The sequence below is a fragment of the Heptranchias perlo genome, chromosome 14 (assembly GCF_035084215.1).
Source record: "Heptranchias perlo isolate sHepPer1 chromosome 14, sHepPer1.hap1, whole genome shotgun sequence".
NCBI classification, from domain to species: domain Eukaryota; kingdom Metazoa; phylum Chordata; class Chondrichthyes; order Hexanchiformes; family Hexanchidae; genus Heptranchias; species Heptranchias perlo.
In genome coordinates this window covers 19450432-19475625 of record NC_090338.1, presented here as the reverse complement: position 1 = coordinate 19475625, position 25194 = coordinate 19450432, and the positions used below count along the sequence as shown (strand labels likewise).

Sequence of the window (25194 nt, the reverse complement as noted above, 5' to 3'; positions counted from 1 at the left end):
ACCCAGTCCGGATGGGAAGCATCCTAGGTTATTGAGGGAAGTAAGGGTGGAAATTGCAGAGTCTCTGGCCACAATCTTCCAATTCTCCTTAGATATGGGGGCGGCTCAAGAGGACTGGAGGATTGCAAATGTTTCATCTCTGTTCAAAAAAGGGGAGAAAGATCAACCCGGCAATTACAGGCCAGTCAGCCTAACGTCGGTGGTGGGGAAACTTTTAGAGACAATAATCTGGGACAAAATTAATTGGCACTTAGAAAAGTATGGGCTAATGAATGTAAGTCAGCACAGATTTGTTAAAGGAAAATCGTGTTTGACTAACTTGATTGAGTTCTTTGACAGTAACGGAAAGGGTTGATGAGGGTAGTGCGGTTGATGTTGTTTATATGGACTTTCAAAAGGCATTTGATAAAGTATCACATAATAGACTTGTTAGCAAAATTAAAGCCCATGGGATTAAAGGGACAGTGGCAGTGTGGGTACAAAATTGGCTAAGGGGCAGAAAGCAGAGAGTAGTGGTACACGGTTGTTTTTCAGACTGGAGGGAAGTATACAGTGGTGTTCCCCAGGGGTCAGTATTAGGACCACTGTTCTTTTTAATATATAGTAATGACCTGGACTTGGTATATGGGATATAATTTCAAAGCTTGCAGATGACAGGAAACCTGGAAATGTAATAAACAATGAAGAGGATAGTAACAGACTTCAGAAGGATGTAGACAGACTGTTGAAATGGGCAGAAACATGGCAGATGAAATTAAACACAGAGAAGTGCGAAGTGATACATTTTGATAGGAAGAACGAGGAGAGACAATGTAAACTAAATGGTACAATTTTAAATGGGGTACCCGAACAGAGAGACTTGGTAGTGCAGGTGCACAAATCTTTGAAGGTGGCAGGACAAGTTGAGAAGGCTGTTAAAAAAGCATATGGGATCCTTGGCTTTATAAATAGAGGCATAGAGTACAAAAGCAAGGAATTAATGCTAAACCTTTATAAAACACTGGTTACGTCTCAGCTGGAGTATTGTGTTCAATTCTAGCCACCACACTTTAGGAAAGATGTCAAGGCATAAGGGAGAGTGCAGAATAGATTTGCTAGAATGGTACCAGGGATGAGGGACTTCAGCTATGTGGAGAGACTGAAGAAGCTGGGGTTGTTCTTCTTGCAGCAGAGAAGATTAAGAGGAGATTAGATAGACGTGTTCAAAATCATGAATGGTTTTGATAGAGTAAATAAGGAGAAACTGTTTCCAGTGGCAGAAGGGTCGGTAATAAGAGGATACAGATTTAAGATGACTGGCAAAAGAACCAGAGGTAACATGAGGATTTTTTTAAGCAGCGAATAAATACTTGAAGGGAAAAAATTTACAGGACCAGGGGAAAGAGCAGGGGATTGTGACTAATTGGATAGATCTACCAAAGAGCCGGCACAAGGACGATGGATCGAATGGCCTCCTTCAGTGCTGTATCATTTTATGATTCTATGATTCTAATGCTACATGGTAAACTTGGTGCCCATTAGTAGTGATAAACAAAAATATGAAGACTCGGAAAAGGAAGAGGGGAAAGGTAAACTATACATTGTAAAAGATAGCTGGTAATGTGTTCAAGTAAAACACCTTCCTAGTGTCCCAGCGTATGACTTAATTTTAGTCACTTGGGTACATTACAGCATACTTCAGAAACTTGGTCTATATATAAAGCCTTTGGCTCACTTTTCAGTTATATTGATATGGGTGATTGTGTACAAACTACTGTCAAGTTAATATAGTGCATCAACTCTGAAGTTATTCAATAGGCAGTTACATGCTATGATGGGGAACGATCTGTTTCTATAAAATGAAGAGATAATTGGCCCAAATGGCTTCTCTCATCTGCACTTGGTGATCTTTGTGGCATCATAAAATGAGAGAGGTAATTCCTCAAGTCCATGCTGCTGGTGGGGAACCTCACCTTTCAACAGTGAGTATCGAAAATTTGGGATGAAATGCTCACAATTTTCCACCTAATCAATTTTTAATGATCGGAAAATCACAGGCAGCGCACACCTGGAATCTCAATATGCACTATTGTGTGCGAGGTTCAGCCGACTCATAAAATGATCCCTTAGAATTACTCTTTTACTTGACATAAAGTGCTGATTATAGTATCATAGCAGGTGCAGCACAGGAAGAGGCTATTTGGCCTATCGTGCCTGTGCCAGCTCTTTGAAAGAGCTATCCAATTAGTCCCATTCCCCTGCTCTTTCCCCAAAGCCCTGTAAATTTTTTCCCTTCAAATATTTATCCAATTCCCTTTGAAAGTTACTGTTGACTCTGCTTCGCTTTCAGGCAGTGCATTCCACATCGTTATAACTTACTGCGTAAAAGAATGTTTCCTCAAGTCGCCTCTGGCTATTTTGCCGATCACCTTAAATCTGTGGAGGTGTTCACACTGCAATTTCTAATTACTTTGAAAAGAATGGCAGGAAAGGGCACAACTGGTGATCATGAGGTAAGATGCAGTTTTTTCTGCAATGCATGAACCCGTTATAGCAACAGGAGTGGGCTATTCAGTCCCTTGAGCCTGCTCCGCCATTCAATGAGATCATGGCTGATCTGCACCTCAACTCCATTTATCCACCTTAGCTCCATATCCCTTGATCCCCTTACCTAACAAAAACCTATCAATCTCATTTTTGAAAACTCCAATTGTCCCAGCATCCACAGCCTTTGGGGGGAGAGAATTCCAGATCTACACTATCCCTTGTGTGAAAAAAATGATGCCTGTAACTCCCCTATTTCCATTACAGGCATTCTCGGAAGGGTTGTTACCTATTGAAACACATTGAACGGGTTTGTGATGGCTTCGGAGACTCTTCAGTGGCTGAGCTGTGCAGCGGAGATGGAGGGCTGCAGCGATAACAAGAATCCCAGGAGCCCGTCTTTCTGTGCACTGTCTGAACCTGTGCTCTTTCTTCACTTCCTATTGGACACGAACCAGCTCTGTTGTGACAGATGACGAGAGGACCTCTGGCTTCCTGTAAAACTGGTTCTGCAGCGACCTGATCCGGCTTTACCGAGTTTGTTGTAGGGCTGCACATCGGGGTGACTTGGAATTTAGGCCTTGTGGATGATGCAGCACAGTGGGGTAGGGAAGCTCCTAGGCAGGTCTGAGTCTGAAAGGAAAAAATAATGTGGTTTTATTATGAAATGGTCTCACTCTAGCTTCGCTTTCAAAGATAGATGCTCTTTGTCATAGTGGAAAAAGAGAAGCTAGAACAGTCATGAATCATCTTCCCTCTGCTGATCTCTGTGATACAATGACAAAGCCCAACGTAAATTGCATATTTAATGTCTGTCAAACACTTTCTGATGAATGCTTTGCTTCCTTATTGCATAATATAGCTCATTTTCCCTTTTGACACTAGAGGCAGATACTTAATTCTTGGACAAATCAACTAAACTCAGACTTGTGCACCCCATTGCAATTGGCACTAGCCTGGCATCAATAGAGACAATGGGATGAGATGCCTGTCCGATCCCTCGGCTATGAAATAATGCCTGCTGCAGTGAGACTGAAGACAGATAGAGAGAAACAGAAGCACCATGGAATTGTCATGGAATTTTCTTTACATGCCCAGTTTGTATTTCCATCTTCTTCCTTCTGCTATGTGCAGTTCTAACTCAGATCTCCTCTGTTTCCCATTCTCCCTGTCCTTGGACGCATCAGTAGTTTGAATTTGCAACTCGCCCATTCCATCTTCCCCTTCTAATGCCTGTTTGAACTCACAATCCCCATTCCTCTTACCTGGAGACATGGCCAATACAAACTCACAACTCCATTCTCTTTTTCCCCCTCTCATTCCATTTAGATTTGGCAAACTCAAGCTGACATCGGCTCTGCTTCTTCTCTAACCCTTCCTAACTCACATCTATTCCAACTTGAGCTTGCATTGCCTCCATTCTTTGATCCCAGAGATATAACTGGGTCAAATTGCTTGTTTTTCACCATTATCCATATTTTTATAAGACTAATAAAACCCACCTTGTGCAGATTGCTTCTGTCCTCATCTTTACAGTGTGATGGTGTAATGTTTGCCATTGGTACACATCTCTGGCCCACAGTTGTACAACTGGAAGTTTCGTGATCTTGCATTGCTGATGTTTCACCACTGGGAGGCATTATTGGGGCAGCGTTGACAGTGGGCCTGATGGGCAGGTTAGGTCTGTTTGTCCCAACTACTGCAGTGGAATGGCCAGCTTGGACAGTGACTGGGTGCAGAAGCTGATGGGATGCGAAAGGCTGGGCTTGAATGACAACAGCTGGAACACACCTGCTAATTGTGCTCTGAGACTGAACTGGAGGAACCACAAGTGTTGGCCGATGTACATTTGCTAAAGGAGCAAAGAAATATTGTGATTGAATTAGCTGTAAATTTTCTGTCTAAACCACTGTAGAAACAATTCCAAATTAAATGATATTATTCCAAGCAAGTTTATGTGGGCTGAAAGAATAGAAGGAAAGAAAGAACTTGCATTTATATAGCACCTTTCATGACCTCAGAACATCCCACAAGAAAGTATGGTTGAAGTGTAGTCGCTGTTGTAATGTAGAGAAATATGACATTCAATTTACGCACAGCAAGATCCCACAAACAGCAATGAGATAAATAAGCAGATAATCAGTTTTTAGTGATGTTGGTTGAGGAATAAATATTGGCCAGAACATCAGCAGAACTTCTTGCTCTTCTTCAAATAGTGCCATATACCTGAGAGAGCAGTCACACAAGACTTCTAGGGCATTTTAGTAGCTGTGCTCTTGCTGTGCTGCGACTGAAAATGTTTGAAAGCCCAGCCAAGTTCATCAGCATTAATAAAAGCACAGCTGAATGGGATTTGCTCTGTAGAAATAGACAATGTATAATTGATACACAGTGTCTTTGCATTATAAAGAGATGCTAATCTCTAAAAAGCAAGGTAGTAACTGGAGATTCAGGACAGAATGAATAACATGTACCCTCAGCCAGAAACCACAAAAATAAACATGAACATTACCTCATGATTTAAATATAAAGTAACTGAAGCCTAAACTAGTTAATTAAGCGATAATAGGGGCAGTCAGAAAAGAATAAGTTCCTCTTGTTGCAAATTGTTATAAAAATGAATAGGCTCAGAGACACAGTTATAATAAATGTGGGATGGTGTCTCCAAATTTGGCTGAAGTGGGTTCAAACACATTGTCCTTCAGAGCAAACCAAGGTGACTCCTTGGTGGCCATTTGGCCATCTGCCCATCTGTCCATAGTAAACTTGAAAAGTGTCCTTCAGGCTACATGTCAAGTTTGGACCCACCGCTGCTTTGAATGGAATTGAAATATCACAGGGAGACTTAGAAAGAAACCTGAAAGCAACAGTAGACTTATTACTTTCAATGTTCAGACAATGTGGCAAAGCAACCAAAAAAGCTAAAAGAATGCTGGGATGTAGAACTAGAATAGCAGAGCACAAGCTTTCAAAATTCATTGACCAGAGCACACTTTGCATTCTAATACAGGGAGGGAACTGATAATCTGGGGAGAAAGAGCCAGAGAAAGTGTCTCTGGGAGTTCCATTAATTGCCCATTAACTGGTTATTGTGATATTAAAACTGCAGCTCTACTGGGTATGTGCAACCGTACAAATGGGATATATGCATTCTCCATAGACATGTAACCGTGCATTACCAAACCAGCAATTTTCATTACGTGGGGCCCATTTCAAAAGTGCACTTAATAAGGCATGCAAGTCTCTACCAGGTGGAAGTGTTGTATCCTTTACTATTTAGAAAAATATCTCAACATTTTCACTGTTTCCATATTTTTCTTCCTGCTGTGTTTTCTCTCTTATTGGCGTAAAGGGGAAAACCATTAAGGAAATATGGGAGAAAAATGTGTACTCTACAGGAAATATCTGGTTGTGATCTGGGTACACTGCAGCCCTCGATCAAATTTCAACCAGAACAGGTGCAGAGTTCAGCTGCACTAACAGATCTCTTTAGAACTTGAATCTCATTATACAGTACACTACTGTTACTAAACTTACCCCTGTAGCTAGTCCCACATTTATGTCTTGCTATTGTCCCCCCTGAAGGAACTGGGGGTGACATCACAGCAACTCGCCTGTTACCGGGACTTGTCTGCATGTTCAAATTGGCCTCAGTTGTGGCTCCTCTTTCTTGGGTATTTGCTGATGCTGATAGACCGTCGGATCCTCTCCCCTCTGTGACTCTACAAGTGTTTCTGAAACACAATAATACTGTGCAGATCAGTCCCATTTAATACTCATTAATGCCACATGACATGAATCTCCCTATAAAGAGTAAAACAGTCTATTGTGGCCCTCGATGGACCAGATGTAACAAATATTCATCTAAATTATCTGCTCCATCCTTTTTTCAGTAATACATACTGGGTAAGGTCAAACTTTAGAGAACAAGAGCATCTGATTAACATAACTTGGAGAAGTTGTTGTGATTGTTCAGCTAAGTGCCCCTTTCATTTATAAATATACAGTGCAAGAAGTTGGTGGTTTACAGAGTATAAGAAAACAAGAATTTCCTTTGCGCTGCTCCCATTTTGCTGCCAGAACCAAAGTATGTGTTTAATTGTTCTGCCATTTCTTTGTTCCCCATTATAATTTCCCCCATTTCTGACTGTAAGGGAACTTTTTCTCTTGTCATATTTATAGAAGCTTTTACAGTCAGTTTTTATGTTCCCTGCTAGTTTACTCTCATACTCTATCTTTCCCCTCTTAATCAATCTCTTTGTCCTCCTTTGCTGAATTCTGAACTGCTCCCAATCCTCAGGCTTGCCGCTTTTTCTGGCAATTTTATATGCCTCCTCTTTGGATCTAATACTATCCTTAATTTCTTTTGTAAGCCACGGTTGAGCCACCTTTCCTGTTTTATTTTTGCGCCAGACAGGAATGAATAATTGTTGTAATTCCTGCACACGTTCTTTAAATATTAGCCATTGCCTATCCACCGTCATCCCTTTTAGTAAAGTTCCCCAATCTATCATAGCCAACTCACACCTCATACTTTCGTATTTTCCTTTATTTAGATTCAGGACCTTAGTTTCGGATTCAATTACTTCACTCTCCATCTTAATGAGGTATTCTATCATGTTATGGTCGCTCTTCCCTAAGGGACCCCACACAACAAGATTGTTAATTAATCCTTTCTCATTGCACAATACCCAGTCTAGGATCACCTGTTCTTTAGTTGGTTCCTCAACGTATTGGTCTAGAAAACCATCATGTACACACTCCAGGAATTCCTCCCCCACACTATTATTGCTAATTTGGTTTGACCAATCTAAATGTAGATTAAAGTCACCCATGATTATAGTTGTACCCTTCTTGCATGCATCTCTAATTTCCTGTTTAATGCCCTCCCCTACATCTCCATTACTGTTTGGGGGCCTATAGACAACCCCCACCAACGTTTTCTGCCACTTGGTGCTTCTTAGCTCCACCCACACAGATTCCCCATCGTGATTTTCCGAGCCAATATCCTTCCTCACTATTGCATTGATTTCCTCCTTTACTAACAATGCTACCCCACCTCCTTTCCCTTTTTGCCTGTCCTTCCTAAATATTGAATACCCCTGGATGTTCAGTTCCCATCCTTGGTCACCCTGCAGCCATGTCTCCGTAATCGCAACTATATCATAACCGTTAATATCTATCTGCGCTGTTAATTCATCTACCTTATTGCGAATGCTCCGTGCATTTAGACACAATGCCTTTAGACTTGTCTTTTTAAGATTGCTAGTCATCTTAGTTTTATTTTGCACTATAGCCCTATTTTTGTACCCTCTCCAATGCCTCTATATCCTTTCTATAACATGGAGACCAGAACTGTGCATAATACTCCAAGTATGATCTAACAAAGGTCCTATACAAGTTTAATATAACTTCTCTGCTTTTCAATTCGATCTCTCCAGAGATGAACCCTAGAGCTTGGTTTTCCTTTTTTATGGCCTTATTAACCTGCGTTGCTACTTTTAGTGATTAGTGTATCTGTACCCCTAGATCTCTTTGCTCCTCTACCCCATTTAGACTCTTATTAGCCAAGCAGTATGTGGCCTCATTATTCTTCCTACCAGTCCTCCTTAAATATGGGGATGGTGCCAGAGGACTGGAGGATTGCAAATGTTACATGCGTGTTCAAAAAAGGGGAGAGGGATAAACCCAACAATTCCAGGCCAGTCAGCCTAACGTCGGTGGTGGGGAAACTTTTAGAGACAATAATCCGGGACAAAATTAATTGGCACTTGGAAAAGAATGGGGTAATGAATGAAAATCAGCACGGATTTGTTAAAGGAAAATTGTGTTTGACTAAGTTGATTGAGTTCATTGATGAAGTAATGGAGAGGGTTGATGAGGGTAATGCGGATGATGTGTGTATAGACTTTCAAAAGGCATTTCATGAAGTACCACATAAAAGACTTGTTAGCAAAATTAAAGTCCATGGGAGTTGCAGCGTGGATACAAAATTGGCTAGGGGATAGAAAGCAGAGAGTAGTGGTTGTTTTTCAAACTGGAGGGGAGTATACAGTGGTGTTCCCCAGGGATCAGTATTAGGACCACTGGTCTTTTTGATATATATATAAAAGACCTGGACTTGGGTATAGAGGGTGTAATTTCAAAGTATGCATATGACATGAAACTCGGAAATGTAAACAATGTGGAGGACAGTAACAAACTTCAGGAGGACATGGACAGACGGTTGAAATGGGCAAACACATGGCAGATGAAATTTAATGCAGAGAAGTGTGAAATGATGCATTTTGGTGGGAAGAATGAGGAGAGGCAATATAAATTAAATGGTACAATTTAAAGGGGGTGCAGGAACAGAGAGACCTGGGGGTATATGTACACAAATCTTCGAAGGTGGCAGGACAAGTTGAGAAGCATATGGGATCCTGCGATTTATAATTGAGGCATAGAGTACAAAAGCAAGGAAGTTATGCTAAACCTTTATAAAACACTGGCTAGGCCTCAGCTGGAGCATTGTGTTCAATTCTGGGCACAACACTTTAGGAAGGATGTCAAGGCCTTAGAGAGGGTGCAGAAGAGATTTACTAGAATGGTGCCAGGGATGAGGGTTTCAGTTATGTGGAGAGACTGGAGAAGCTGGGGATGTTCTCCTTAGAGCAGAGAAGGTTACGGGGAGATTTGATAGAGGTGTTCAAAATCATGAACGGTTTTGACAGAGTAAATAAGGGGAAACTATAAACTATGCTCTAAACTGGGCTGCATAGTGCCCGTTGTGTGGGCGCTACGCAGACTCGTAAGGACCCAAAATGCTGTCCGAAATGTCCGCTGTGACGTGAGCCGGATGCCAAATTGGTAAAGACGTTTACGCAAGCGCAGATAACAAACACCAGCACAGCATGTAAAGTAGGAAGAATATGCAGGTATGCAACGCTGGTTTAAAGGGACAGATGCGATTTTGGAACTCAACACTCCAGCCAATGCACTGTCTTAACCTTGCACAGCTGAACAGATCTTAAACAACATGGAGGACCCCCCACCGGCGCCATTTAAAAGGATCATGCAGGTGTTACAGATTAGTTGCTGGATTATTACTTCTGGCTGCTGATGCATTTGTACCTGTTCTTGGAGGCCTCCTATGCTTGAATACCAGGACTAGGCTAAAAATAGCCTAAAAATTAGAGCCAGGACTTGCAGGAGTGAAGTTAGGAAACACTTCTACACGCAAATGGTGGTAGAAGTTTAGAACGCTCTTCCGCAAATGGCAGTTGATGCCAGCTCAATTGTTAATTTTAAGTCTGAGATGGATAGATTTTTGCTAACCAAAGGTATTAAGGGATATGGGGTTATGGCGGGTATATGGAGTTAGGTCACAGATCAACCATGATCTCATTAAATGGCAGAACAGGCTTGAGGGGCTAAATGACATTCACCTGTTCCTAGCTTCCTGTGTTCCTATAATAAAGTTTCAATACTGTACAGGGAGTGGGCTGGCTGGCTGACAGGCAACAGCAAGGGCACTGGCAGAGTGGCAGGGGTAGGACAGGAATGCAGTCATTCTGAGAGAGGACAGCAGGTTCAAGTTCCATGGAGCCTCTACAGCTTGATGCCTCCTGTTATGCGCCACCTTGTCCTGCAAGAAAGTGAGACGTGTGTCAGAGAGTGTCCTACAAGATGTTTGGGTGATGCGGGTGTCGTGGTTGAATAGCTGCCAGTATGTGTCATATGAGTTGTGGGTGTGTGGCTTGTAATAGTGGTAATGTTTGAGGGTGAAAGGAAGCATCTGATTGGAAGAATTGAATACTGATTGAAAGAGTTTGTTGGTATGTGGGTGATGGGGGTGTAGTGCGTGGATCAGTGGATGTGGCTAGTGGTGTAGTTGGTAGGAGACACCATTTGACAGTTGACCTCGGTCACCTTGACCACTTGTATCAAATCATTGAACTGCTATGCTCCTGGCATTGACTTCGTTCCCTACTGCTTCCCACTGCCTTGGGAGAATATGTCTGGAGGGCCTCTTGCCACAACCCCCCCCCCCCCCCCCCCCCCAGATATAGGATGCCCCTCCTGTCCACCTCGTGCACCAAGACCTCTACAGCATCATCAGAGAACCTTGATGCACGCTCTCTCGCAGGCCTGGTACAAACTCAGATCGGCAGATTGGCGGGGTCTGGCGTGCAGATTGGAGGATGTGGGATTTAGTAGTGCGCAGATTCAATGTTTTAAAATAACTCAACAGTTTGTAAACATAGGGATGAGACCTGCATCTGTGTTTTACGTGTGCGATGTCTGATCTCCGTTCAGACTCTGCGGACCAGTATCTTAGATTTTGCAAATAAGAGGTGCAGGCTGCCTTTAAGTGGTGCAGGCTGCCTTTAAGTGGTGCTAACCACTCACGATATCTGGCCCCCCTACTGGTGACCAGCCACTCAACAGTGCAGGAAGTGCTGGCTGCATGCAGCAATCAGGTAAATCACCAGGCAGCACAAATGTTACATGCTGCCTGCATCTCAACGACCGGGCGGGGGTTAATTGCACACCGCAACAGCTGCGCATGGTTTCGAGGGTTATCCAATATAACCCTCACTGTTTCCAGTGGCAGAAGGATCCGTAACCACAGGACACAGATTTAAAGTGATCGGCAAAAGAGCCAGAGGAAACGTTTTTTATGCAGTGAGTTGTAATGATCTGGAATGCACTATCGGAAAGGGTGGTGGAAGCAGTTTCAATAGTAACTTTCAAAAAGGAATTGGATAAATACTTGAAGGGAAAAAATTTACAGGGCGATGGAGAAAGAGTAGGGGAATGGGACTAATTGGATAGTTCTTTTAAAGAGCCGGCACAGGCACGATGGGCCGAATGGCCTCCTCCTGTGCTGTACTGACTATGATACTAAATGCACCACCTCACACTTTTTTGCCAATTACATGCCCATTCTGCAAGTTTATTAATGTCTTCCTGTATTTTGTTGCATTCTTCCTTTTATTAATTATGCCTCCAATTTGGGGTCATCTGCAAATTTTGAAATTGTACTTCAGATTCCCAAATCCAAATCATTAATGTAAATTGTGAACAACAGTGGTCCAAGCACCGATCTCTGTGGAACACCACTTCCCACCTTTTGCCAATTTACCCTCAACCCCTACTTTCTGTTTTCTGTTTTGTAGCCAGCTTGCTATCCATTCTGCTATCTGTTCCCTGGCTCCATGTGTGTCTACAATGCAGTACCTTATCGAAGGCCTTTTGAAAATCCAAATATATTACATCTATTGCATTACCTTGTCTAACCTTTCTGTTACTTCTTCAAAGTATTCAATAAGGTTGATCTAGTATGACTTTCCCTTCTGAAATCCGTGCTGACGATTCTTTATTTTATTTTTGTTTCCTAGATGTTTTTCTATTACATCTTTGAGTAAAGATTTAATTATCTTTCCTACCACCGACATTAAGCTAACTGGTCTATAGTTCCCAGGACTTGTTCTAGCTCCCTTTTTAAATATAGGAATAACATTAGCCGTTCTTCAGTCCTCTGGCACTATTTCCTTTTCTAATTAACTTTTATATATACCTTTCTCTTCCCTAACTTCTTTTAATACGTGTGGATGCATTCCATCTGGACCAAAGGTTTTATCCTCTCTAAGTTTGATTAGTTTATCAATTATCTTGCCCCTTTCTATCTTAAATGTCTTTATATCTTTCTTGATCGCTTCATTAATTACCTGCCAACAGGCCCAGTGTAACTGTTGGTAAGGCTCTCAGCTTTACTCATTTGCACAGACATCCCTCTGATCCATCCGTCTGAAGACATCCCATAAATGCGAAACATTTCACCCTTCCGTGCTTCCAGTTCTTCTGCTCTTCTAATTGGAGATGAGAATAACGTAACACACCTAGTAATAATACAGTGAGCGACAATGAGGCATTCTCTTCGAACAGACAAGAGCCCACATATGCTCAAACCAGAGTGAGCATCCTGATCTGCCACTTACTTCTGCCCCTGATCCTGTTGGAGTATTCAGGGTCAGCTTGGGGTTATCCACAGACGCCTGTGCCAGTAGGGATGCATCTTAAGTCTCCACTGGGGGGCAGGGTTAAGAAGAAGATGGAGCACTGGTTTGGCACTTGGGGGTGTCGCTGGTGGGCGACTTCCAATCTCTCTGACTGATCAGCCCCTTCTATAGGAGGACCAATCTAGAGAACCGGTTGGCATCAATTATTGGGTCATCCAGGTCATGACCCTGATCTGGAGACTCCAGTGGGCCCCATTTCCACACATAAAATGACCCATACGCTGGTATATTCCCAGAGTCCAGATTTCTGGAGGAAAGAAGGTTGGGAGCCATGGGAAAACCAGAAGGGGAAGCTGTCCCGTCGACCCCATCTCCGTGCAACATCACATGCCTTACATGGGGCATGGAAGTTCCTCCTGTTCCAAGGACATACTATATGCAAGCCTGGGCAAGCCCAGGGTCTCCAATGCCATGGGTTTTTGGGGGTGAAGCAGGAGGGGAAAGAATACCAACAGTCAGAAGACATCACAGAAGTCAGTGGTGAATCTGTCACTTTATTGCTAATTCCCAAAGTCTTGTGGATGTTGCAAGCCCAGTGAGTGATGTAAACTAAGCATGGACATGTTTCGGCTGCTACTGCTATGGACATATCAGGCATTCAGTGTCCTTGACAGGACTGGGAATCATAACTCACAGCCATGCTACTGGTACTTACACAGGTACTTGTGGCTTTGAATGTACCATTTCAGGATGAAACTGTGAATTCGTATCAGTAATACCTGGGCCGGCCACACCAACTTCAGAAGGACCATGCTGTGTCTGTGAAAAAAAAACACTGCTATCAGCTACAAATGTCATTTTTACTGACACCTGAACAAGTGAGGAACTGAGTCATGAACCATGCTTAAATAATCCCCTTAAATAATCAGATTAACTCTCCCTAAACTTGTCCACTTCACCACCTCGCTCTGCACCTTTAAAATATCTTCTCAGTCAAATTTTCAATCAGCCCACCTACCCTCACCCTTCTTGGCTCACCATCCATTTCCCTTACCTAGCTTTATTTGTGAAGCACGTTGAGGCATTTATCTTTATGTGAAAGGTGCTATATAAATGCAAGTAGTGGTAGCTGTTGTTGCACCTACATTTTGCTGTGCATCTCAGGTACACTGTGTGACCTAAAGCATGGCGATATACATCATCCAACTTATCAGTATGGCTTTCTGCTGTGCAATTCATAATCTGAGTTAAAAGTGTCAGCTTGGCTCAACTGTTGCTTCTGAGTGAGATGGTTGGGGGCTTAATCCCCACTCTAGGCCTTGAACACATCATTTAGGTTGATATGCTAATGCAGTACTGAAGAAGCGCTGCATTGATGGCGTGTCTTTGGATGAACTGTTAAACTGAGATTCTGTTCAGGTGACGTTAAAGGTCCTGTGGCATTATGTGAAGAAAAGCTGGGAGTTCTACTCGTATCCTGGCCAACAATCCTCCCTTAACTGACATCACCAAATGGAGATTAACTGATCATTCATCACATTGCTGCTTGTGCATACATGCTCTGTGAAAAGTGGCAGCTCTGGTTGCCAAAAAACAAGTCACTGTACTTCAAAGCAACTCATTGTATGAAGTGCTTTGAGACGTTTTTGAGAGACATGATAAGGAACTATGTAAATAAAAATCTTTTTTTTAAAAAAACTATTTTTTTGATATTTTTCAAGTATAAAGACTTCGAGCAGCTTGCGGAACAAGTTTTTTGCTTTAATAAATCCAGATGTCGGGGAAAAAAATCTGATATTGTCCATTCAGTTTAATCCTTTGACTGTAACACAATCCGAATGATGAGTGATGTATATCATTCCTGCTACAAATCACATCCAAAAACATCTATTGGTGTTAGAGTTTGTCGGACATGTTCATACAGGAAGTTGAAGAATCTGCTATGCAGTCCTTACACATTCCTAGATATTACTGGTCTATCACCCACCCTCCCTTGAAATCTAAGAATCAATTTCTGGGGCTGTTTGAAGACATTGGCTATTCCTCAGTCCAAGCCTGGGTGCAAACAAGAGTTGCGTGTGAGTCAGGGGTGGGAAAAAACAGAAACAGATGTAAGAAGCATGGGCTGGAGTATCCATTATTGGGAACATGCCAGCACTATGGTTTTCTGCTGTTATAAAACAGGAGATTACAATCTCAAAGTCATCTAGAATCCAATTAAAAGTCAAAATCACAGGAGGAATTTGATACTATCAGAAATTATACAGCACCTGCCTTCAGTCTGTTAAATTGCCAGAAGGGTTTTAAAAAGAAAACATGCAGTTTGACTTTATCCATTAGCCTTGCAGCTGTAAAGTCTTTGGCCTAGAAATTCGAACGCGCTCTGTGTCTGAACGGTGAGGCCCAAGACGCCCCTGATATTGAGCCTTCAGCCTCATTTACATCGAGCTGGCGAGCTGCCGAGAGCAACAGGCAGCTCGTTGGCAAAGTGCGATTGAAGATCAGGTCGCTGCTGGTGTTGCAGAGGCCCTCGGGTAAGTGAAGAAGGGGGGTGACCGGGATGGGAGGTAGCAACGATTGGAGGGGGCAAATGGAGGCGACGGGGGAGGGGCGACAGTGATTGGTAGGAGTGGCAGTAATCAGGGGGAGTAACGGCGATCGGGGGGAGCCGATATTAGCCCATGTTATTTGAATGTGGGGTCCAGAGGAGCCTTTAAGGACCGCCTGTTGAGCCATATGTAGGCCTGGTTTTCCTGACTGCAGCTGGCGCTGGCACCAGCTACCTCAGGGCAAACCAATCTTGCGGGGGGGGGAACGTTAAATAGGTGTTAGGACCTTTGCATGTGCAAACAAGGAGCTTAAAGTTTGTGTCAGGCGTGGGCACTGCAACAGTGATTTTTTTGGCCTTTATCAATATGGCGGGCGGCACACTTCCAGCTCGTAGTGAGCGTGCACCATCATATTGTTCAGCCCACCTTATTGGAGGCTTAGGAGGCTGTTTAGCACCCGAGAAACGGACACTGTGTGGCCAAATTCTAGGCCTTTTTGTGGGAAGGTTCTGAATATTCCTGTTAACACTAATAAGCTTGTATATAATAAATCCTCATAACTGGAATATTTAAGAGCTGTTTAGAATTACTGTGGTGATACAATTCTCACTCTCAAATTGTTACAGTTCAGTTGTGGTGCTAGCGATGTCTAGCGATGTCCATTGTGTCATTGTTAAATTAGGCTATTGACTTTGTACTAAACTTCTCTTATCCGTCTTTTTGGGTGTTGCTATGTCTCTTTTGTTTGGATACCACCCTGACACCACACCCGCATTGATGAAATTTCTCACGTTATTACAAAAGAACAGAGTTTTGGTGATAGGATTCAGGTTCATGCCTGCAGTTCCTCTTGTGGCTACTTTCCGATCTTGATTCTGCCGTTGAGGCAGGTTAGGTCAACTTGGCCCACTCTCAAGCCCTTCACAGCAGTCAGCCACAGGGTGTTATTGGTAGGAAGCTAGGGGACATTGCCTCTGTGACAAGTGAAACCTTGCACTTTGAAATGTGTATCTGGAAAAGAACTCAAAAGCGATCAGTTATATGCAGTATTTTATTGAGAACATTTCTTTACGTCCAGCAAATAAAAGTTTATTGTAAGAGTGGAAAATCCTGTAATGTTCAGAACATTTAAGAAAAGGTAAATTCTATTACAGAAGTATTCAGGAGAAGGAATGAATTGAATTGATCCAATATTCTCTTAAGTTTTATATTTCTTGGTCCTAGGTTAAAAAAAAAATCTAAGGGCAGATTTTAGCTACCAGTGGAGAATGGGTGGGTGGCAGGCAGAGCACGCCCACTGCCTGCCTGTTCTTGCCGATGGGAGGCCCAAGCCATTTACAGGCCTGGACCTCATTTCCATTCCACGGGTGAGTTGTGGGCACCAAAGGGGCACCCTGCTGCAGCTCGCTGCTTCTGGGAGGAACGGCAAATCGGCCAGTTCACATGCTGAGCTGGTCAACAATCGGAGCCTGGGGTTGGGGGGTAACCTCGGACGGACCAGCAGCACACTCCATCCATTTGTACCTTGCAGATTACAGTGGGAGTCCAAATGGGTCATAGGATCCCGATTTGCATAATTTCATGATGCTCTCGCTCAATTCAGGCAGGCATCTGGGCCGCCCTTGTAAAGGCCCTAGGCAAAATGGCGGCAGTTAGGATAAGAAAGGGAACGGGGCAGATAGAGCTGCGGACCGAGTTAAAATCAACCCTATAGATTTCAAATGAATGGAACGTTCTACCCAGTTGGTATTCTACAAGCTGCTGTCTTCAGTGTTCTCCAAAAATGTTAAAAAGGCAATATACTTTTGTATCAAATAAAGAGAAGTTAGTTTAATCTAACTTTAGATTTCCAGCTGTCTCTACCTTTTTCCTGTCAATTTCACTCAACCATCTTCTCTTTCATTCGCTTACATTCTAGAGCTGTTTTTACTCTCCTTTTGTCTTTTTGATGCCTTTTCACTGTCTGACCAAGGTGATCTTTGTACATCATCCAACACTTTCAAAATTTGTTCACGGGCTATTAAACTCACTAACTGCTTTGTTGTGATAGTAGTTAGCAAACCAGACTCTTGGGATATTCTGCTCCCCTCCTTCATTTTCGTCATTCCTCTAAAGAGGCTCATTATTTTCCAGTTTGTAGTTCTGACAAAGGGGCTACACCTGAAACATTAACCCATCTTCTCTCATTTCAGATACTATTGAGCTGTCCATGTATTTCCAGAATTTTTTGTTTTTATATAAAAAAACAGCATCTATTTTCATTTTATGTCTATTTTGTATTATTTCGATTGTATTATTTTCTTGAGAAAATGCCTATAACAGTCTGCTTATCTCATATTTTGGCTGGCAGTGTTGGGCTGGCCTTAATGGAACCACTTATGTGATTGAATAAAAGCAATTGTTTTAATCACACCCAGCTGACTACTGTGCCTGATTAAGTGCTCGTGTGTGTGCGCACGAGTGAGAGCGAGACTTCTTGGTGTAATACGATTCTTTTCTTTCTATCTATTTATCTATCTTATCAATCTACCTATTTATCTATCGTATCTATTTATCTATCTTAGCTATTTATCTATCTTATCTATCTATTTATCTATCTTATCTATCTATTTATCTACTTTACCTATGTTATCTATCCACTTATTTATCTATCTTATCTATTTATCTATCTTATCTATTTATCTATCTTATCTATCTTATCTATCTATCCTGCCATGACACCAAGTACATATATGAAAGGCCAAGATCTTGGTTTCGAACTGGTAAAGTGAAGTGAAAGTGTCTTCTCTCCTGGAACCCCCTCCCTCCCAGCCCCCACCTCCCTATCACAACTAGGGTTCTTGTTGGCACAATAGTGCATTTTGTGCATTCTTCTTTAACACCTTTGCCTGTAATTTTAATGCATTGTGTCCACTCTTGTGATCCCAAATAAATCTGTTTCTATGGGAATATATGCTAAAGAATGCGGGCACTACAGAAGAAGAATCTGTTTAGCTGCATGCACAATTTGATCGATTAGAACTGACACGTTAACAAGTTTGAATCAGCATTTAAATCACTAGCTTGGTGTAAAGCAATTGGAAGAGATTAAAATGGCTTGAGTAGTTTGAGTCAGAATAGCTTTCACTTAAATCTCCTGTACGGTGCAGGTGGGTATGTGGGTGTTAAAGTGGAAAGTGAAAACAGCAGCTGTACAGACACCATTGCACGACTTTCAAACAAATTAGCTAATGGAGCCACTTCTGAATTTGACATGTATTTTGGGCTGTTATTATTTAAACAGGCTAACCACAGATACGTGAATATGCTGTCAAAAGAAATCAGCAACTTAAGAGGCAGCGTTGTGATTTGCTAGAATTTAAATGGCCAAAATCTTTAATCTCACTTTTTTTATTTTAAAAGGCACACCTACACACACGTATACACGTGCATATACATACACAAAACTTGATACTGATTATATTTAATATATAAGGTAATGCATTTGGGAAGGGCAAACAAGGCAAGGAAGTTCACAATAAATGGTAGAACACTGAGAAGTGTAGAGGAACTGAGGAACCTTGGAGCGAATGTCCACAGATCCCTGTAGGTTAGTAGGACAGTAAGATAAGGTGGTTAAGAAGGCATATGGAATACTTTCCTTTATTAGCCGAGGCACAGAATATAAGAGCAGGGAGGTTATGCTAGAACTGTGTAAAACACTAGTTAGGCCACAGCTAGAGTACAGCATACAGTTCTGGTCACCACATTACAGGAAGAATGTGATTGCACTCGAGAAGGTACAGAGGGGATTTACAAGGATGTTGCCAGGGCTGGAGAATTTTAGCTATGAGGAAAGATTGGATAGGCTGGGGTTGTTTTCTTTGGAACAGAGGAGGCTGAGGGGCGATTTAATTGAGGTGCATAAAATAATGAGGGGCCTAGATAGAGTGGATATGATGGACCTATTTCCCTTAGCAGAGAGGTCAATAACCAGGGGGCATAGATTGGTAGAAGGATTAAAGGGGAACTGAGGAAAAATGTTTTCACCCAGTGTGTGGTGGAGGTCTGGAACTCACTGCCTGAAAGGGTGGTAGAGGCAGAAACTCTCATCGCATTTAAGAGGTGCTTGGATGTGCCATTGAAGTGCCGCAATCTACATGGCTACGGACAAAAAGCTGGAAAGTGGGATTAGGCTAGATGGCTCTTTTTTGGCCTGCACGAACACAATGGGCCGAATGGCCTCCTTCTGGGCCGTAAATTTCTATGATTCTAGCATTGAACCTGTGAGTTGATGGACACCTTAGCCACGATTTACCAATTGGGACCGTCAGTTTTACTGGTTTAAATTGGGTGTCTGGATCAAAAAATGGACAGGAATTCTGTTTCATCAAAACTCAGCCACTTTAGCACACCATTTTCCTTCATTTATATGTCATTTGCGGTAATTCATGTTCTTGCCTGTATAAAATCAGCATCCGCAATTGTTATATACTGTAGAAAGGCAGAAAGCATGTTTAAAGTAGCCGGCAGCTATCGTTGTAGGATATGCTGAAACCTTCTGACTCAATGTTGGTGCTATTTTAAAGTTTTTGGCAACAAATTTAAGTAGATTCAGCCTTGCTCTTAGTGGTCACACGACTTTAGCACAAACACCATCTTGATATCGGCACCAAGTTTATTGAGATAAAACAGAATTGATACCTGGCCAGTGGGACTCCTTCTTTCTGCAATCTGGGCCACGACTGCTGGGTTACTTGAGCTAATCAGCACTGGTGAACTGATCTGCAATGGCTGGTGGGACGGAGACAGGTGGGAGATTCTGTTGAGCATATTCATTGTGCTTGTATGACAACGGTTCTCTTTAGCACCCGTCCTCCCTGCCTCTGTGTGCCTGATGGTTGTGCTAGAATTGGTGGCTGCTGCACTGCATTGGCAGTTACCACCTTTCACATCTGGCCTTTTCGTTGCTAGTAACTGCTTTGCTGTAGAGTTCATCTATAAGAGACAGAGAAATAGAAAGAAATGAGTGAATCTTGATTTATAGTTGAAGCAGTGCAATCAATGTATCATTAGGGTAATGTTTTTGTAAATACATTTAGATTTTTAAATTCTAATATTTATTTTAAAAAATATATATTTTCATTTTCTCCTCTCTCTGGGCCCCTTGTGCTGGACATCACATCCCTGGCAGAGAGGTCAAGCAGGTGACTTGCTCCTAAACCATTGCCGATGCAGCTGAACAAACAAACCACCAGCAGATGCTTCACAGCAATTTTGGAAAGACTCTTCCTAACACTTGCCCCCACTCTGGCCTTGGAGAGAGTGCAGCGTAGGTTTACAAGGGTTAAGTTATGAGGAGAGATTACACAAATTGGGGTTGTATTCTCTAGAGTTTCGAAGGTTAAGGGGTGATCTGATCGAAGTTTATAAGATATTAAGAGGAACAGATAGGGTGGATAGAGAGAAACTATTTCCGCTGGTTGGGGATTTTAGGAGCAGGGGGCACAGTCTAAAAATTAGAGCCAGACCTTTCAGGAGCGAGATTAGAAAACATTTCTACACACAAAGGGTGGTAGAAGTTTGGAACTCTCTTCCGCAAACGGCAATTGATACCAGCTCAATTGCTAAATTTAAATCTGAGATAGATAGCTTTTTGGCAACCAAAGGTATTAAGGGATATGGGCCAAAGGCAGGTATATGGAATTAGATCACAGATCAGCCATGATCTTATCAAATGGCGGAGCAGGCACGAGGGGCTGAATGGCCTACTCCTGTTCCTATGTTCCTATGTTCATTCCCTGTAGGGAGGCACCTAGCCATTGCTCACCGCTGCCATACAGTGAAAATTAATTGCACTGTTATCATATGAATTTCTTAATTCGCTTGGATTAAATTCTGCTATTTTAGTAGAGATATTATTATTTTAAATGAGTTAATACTTCTGTCAAAGTAGGGGAAACAGGAATTTTATATGACTGCATCAAGCATTCAACGGTTATTGCTAGTCTTCTGGGTGAATCTTAGGGCATGAACTAATGTCGCTCCACTCTGTAGCATACAGCCTTGGAGCTCTTGTGAGCTGTCCCACTGCTCTAAATGGAAAGCATTTTTTATTGAGAATGGTTAATTCCAATCACCATTCATTGCTGGAGTTGGCTTGTTTCTCACAACCTGATGCTGAAGGCGTTAGACAAAACTCATCAAAACAATTTCTCCCTATTACCGTCACACTTAGGGGTAGTCTAGAAAAAGGTAAAAATAGAAAATAGGTTTCTCTGTAAAAGGAAAGCCCTGAACCTGTTTAACAAATTGAAATAATTTGCCTTTATCCATGAAATGTGCAAGTATCAACAGAGCTTCATGCTGCAATTCGAAGTAATTGTCTGATCATATAACTGGATAACCCACAACTTCACGTTAATTGTGAGTGTGGGTTGGATCCTGTTTACTTTTTAATCTGTCTGATTGATATGTATGAAAAACAATATATTGAGCACAATCCAGAATTCTTTTCTCCTGTGACATCTTTGGCTCCATGATGTGGAGATGCCGGTGATGGACTGGGGTTGACAATTGTAAACAATTTTACAACACCAAGTTATAGTCCAGCAATTTTATTTTAAATTCACAAGCTTTCGGAGATTTTCTCCTTCCTCAGGCAAATGTTTCAAGATCTCCTTGAAGCCTACGCATTTATACATATTGAACAATAATAAATGGTGTTTACAGACTGCCCCTGCAACTGCCCGTTGCCAAGGCAATCACCGTGTTCAGACAGAGAGGTGTTACCTGCAGAACCTCCGAATACACATTCAATAAAAAAACAAACAGGGAAAAAAAAACAGAGAAAAAAAAAACACAGAGAGAGGCAGAAACATCCGGAAGGCAGAGAGAGCCAGCAAATGACCCATTATATTAAAAACAGATAACATTTGTTCGCTGGTGGGGTAACGTGTAGCGTGACATGAACCCAAGATCCCGGTTGAGGCCGTCCTCATGGGTGCGGAACTTGGCTATCAATTTCTGCTCGACGATTTTGCGTTGTCGTGTGTCTCGAAGGCCGCCTTGGAGTACGCTTACCCGAAGGTCGGTGGATGAATGTCCATGACTGCTGAAGTGTTCCCCGACTGGGAGGGAACCCTCCTGTTTGGCGATTGTTGCGCGGTGTCCGTTCATCCGTTGTCGCAGCGTCTGCATGGTCTCGCCAATGTACCATGCTCTGGGGCATCCTTTCCTGCAACGTATGAGGTAGACAACGTTGGCTGAGTCACAGGAGTATGAACCATGCACCTGGTGGGTGGTGTCATCTCGTGTGATGGTGGTATCTGTGTCGATGGTGGTATCTGGTATGACGCCACACAACCCTGCCACGGTAACCTCTGCAAGACATGCCAGATCATCGACACAGATACCACCATCACACGAGATGACACCACCCACCAGGTGCATGGTTCATACTCCTGTGACTCAGCCAACGTTGTCTACCTCATACGTTGCAGGAAAGGATGCCCCAGAGCATGGTACATTGGCGAGACCATGCAGACGCTGCGACAACGGATGAACGGACACCGCGCAACAATCGCCAAACAGGAGGGTTCCCTCCCAGTCGGGGAACACTTCAGCAGTCATGGACATTCATCCACCGACCTTCGGGTAAGCGTACTCCAAGGCGGCCTTCGAGACACACGACAACGCAAAATCGTCGAGCAGAAATTGATAGCCAAGTTCCGCACCCATGAGGACGGCCTCAACCGGGATCTTGGGTTCATGTCACGCTACACGTTACCCCACCAGCGAACAAATGTTATCTGTTTTTAATATAATGGGTCATTTGCTGGCTCTCTCTGCCTTCCGGATGTTTCTGCCTCTCTCTGTGTTTTTTTTCTCTGTTTTTTTTTCCCTGTTTGTTTTTTTATTGAATGTGTATTCGGAGGTTCTGCAGGTAACACCTCTCTGTCTGAACACGGTGATTGCCTTGGCAACGGGCAGTTGCAGGGGCAGTCTGTAAACACCATTTATTATTGTTCAATATGTATAAATGCGTAGGCTTCAAGGAGATCTTGAAACATTTGCCTGAGGAAGGAGAAAATCTCCGAAAGCTTGTGAATTTAAAATAAAATTGCTGGACTATAACTTGGTGTTGTAAAATTGTTTACAATCTTTGGCTCCAGACAGCTACAAGTTAAAAGGTGTCCTTCATTTTGTTCTGAGATGAGCAGTATGTTTTAATCACTCCTGAATAAGGGATTGCACTAATCAAGTGTTTTTAAAGGGGCAAAGTGTGTTTGTCAAATTTATTTTGTGGAAACTAAAAGGGTAAGAGGAGCCATGAGTCATTTCCATCATGATGCTATCCTACACAGGTGATGTGATAATGAGCGTCAATATGATTTATGCAGTTACTTTATGTATTTTTCTTTACAAGCACTTTTCATGAAGGTGGCTTCACTTTAAAAAGAAATATACATTCATGACCATGATTGCTGATCTTAAAAAAAGGAAACACAAAAGTAACCAATGATTAGCAGAATTCCCAGTAACACCTACCTCTACAAATGACATGGGGAATATTCCTACTTTATCTCCTAGTTTGCCTTCTGCCCAGTTTTCATCCACTCTCCGGATCACTTTTAGAATATCATTCTGAAAGACAAATTTGGAACTGTGTTAAATTTGCCACAACCTCATAATTGAACAGTGAACTTCTTGCCTTGGACCTATTGGCACTCCTGGTGAGGGGGTATCATACTGCAGGTCCTTTGTCTGGAGTACAAATGTATTTGAAATGTCATTCATCAGATACTGAGGACATAAATAAAATAAATAAATAAAACCCTGCAGCAGCCGGTAAAGAATCTTTCCTCATAATATCTGAATTCCATGCTACATGTTGCACTTGCCTTGATTGGAAAATACATGGCCCATGCAAATGCATATGCTCCAAACCGTAACCCTAACCCAGAAAATAACAAATTTTTGTGGTGTCAGAATCAACTCATTCTGATTACAATGATTTAATAGGATGAGGAAAAGCAGAGTTAATGGAAACATAAAATGGGCTGCTGATTCGCTATTGCCCATTTTGCGATATTGCCAAAGACCAATTTCATTTTTTTTGTTCCAACTGAAGCTACTGAATGAAGACTGCCCTTTGAAAGTTCTTTAAAAAGATATGCATTATTATAAAGTTCACATTACACGAATGTTGTTGAGTTTTGAGCTGTTGCCATTATAATGCTATCTCTCAAACATGCAAAATTGACCTTGAGAGTTCTTACTTTGAGGAATGATAGGAGATCCTTGTTGGCTTCCTTGTCTTTCTCTTTCAGATTAAAGTCATAAAGAGCTTTGCAGAGGGGCGGAGGCTGTGGTAAATGATGGATAACTTGAACAAAATTGAGAGGGAAGATTCCACAAACTCCATTGATTTCCCCATAATACCAATTCTCATCCACTTGCCGACGCAGAATGATGACATCACCCTTTTTAAAGCTCAGGTCTCCTGGCTTCTGGCCTCCATATGTATACAATGCTCTTGCACATGGTACCTGCAATGATCAACAACTTCAGATCAACAATGGAATTTCAGTGTAAGCAGTGTCAAAAGCAGCATCATCTTACTGATAGACTCAACACAAAGTACTTGCTGAAGGGACAGGCCCAGCATCCTGCTCAATGATTACAGGCAAATGCTCCTGCCTTATAGCCTATTGAAACACCCCTCCTCCCCAAGCCCTCAATCTCCCAGGTTGAGGGGTGACTCCAGCCCCATCACCAAGCACTCCTCACTTCATTGTATTGAGCTGTGTAACTAAGCATTACCCTGACTGCATGTACTTGTGAGTATTGTGAAATACGTATTATAACATTTACTCTATATCAAATGATGTCCTGAAAAAGTGCGTAAACTTCTTAAGCAAATAAAATAAAACAAATATATTGACAAAGATAAAAAATGTTATACACTTATCTATATAAAGGAAGAAAATGAGTTGGTAAATATAAAAAAATGCAACACAGAAACAAATCTTAAAACATTTCGGACCTACAAGGAGTTGCAGGTGTTTTGACTGACATTACAGCAAAGTGTTGCTTACCTAGGTTACTAAATTGAAGGTCAACATGATCCACAGACC

General features: G+C 42.2%; 1 protein-coding gene across 1 annotated transcript in view; it reads right to left on the bottom strand.

Annotated features, from left to right (window-relative positions):
- The window catches only part of LOC137332342 (E3 ubiquitin-protein ligase SH3RF1-like), a 75135-nt gene that overhangs the window by 4981 nt on the left and 44960 nt on the right, over nucleotides 1-25194 (bottom strand). Inside the window, exons 3-10 of the mRNA XM_067996095.1 lie at nucleotides 24337-24606; nucleotides 23606-23701; nucleotides 19760-20053; nucleotides 13243-13346; nucleotides 12237-12407; nucleotides 6061-6257; nucleotides 4026-4375; nucleotides 2813-3156 (exon numbers count right to left, since the gene is read on the bottom strand). Coding sequence (XP_067852196.1) covers nucleotides 2813-3156; nucleotides 4026-4375; nucleotides 6061-6257; nucleotides 12237-12407; nucleotides 13243-13346; nucleotides 19760-20053; nucleotides 23606-23701; nucleotides 24337-24606 — 1826 coding nt within the window. The remainder of the gene's footprint in view (nucleotides 1-2812; nucleotides 3157-4025; nucleotides 4376-6060; nucleotides 6258-12236; nucleotides 12408-13242; nucleotides 13347-19759; nucleotides 20054-23605; nucleotides 23702-24336; nucleotides 24607-25194) is intronic.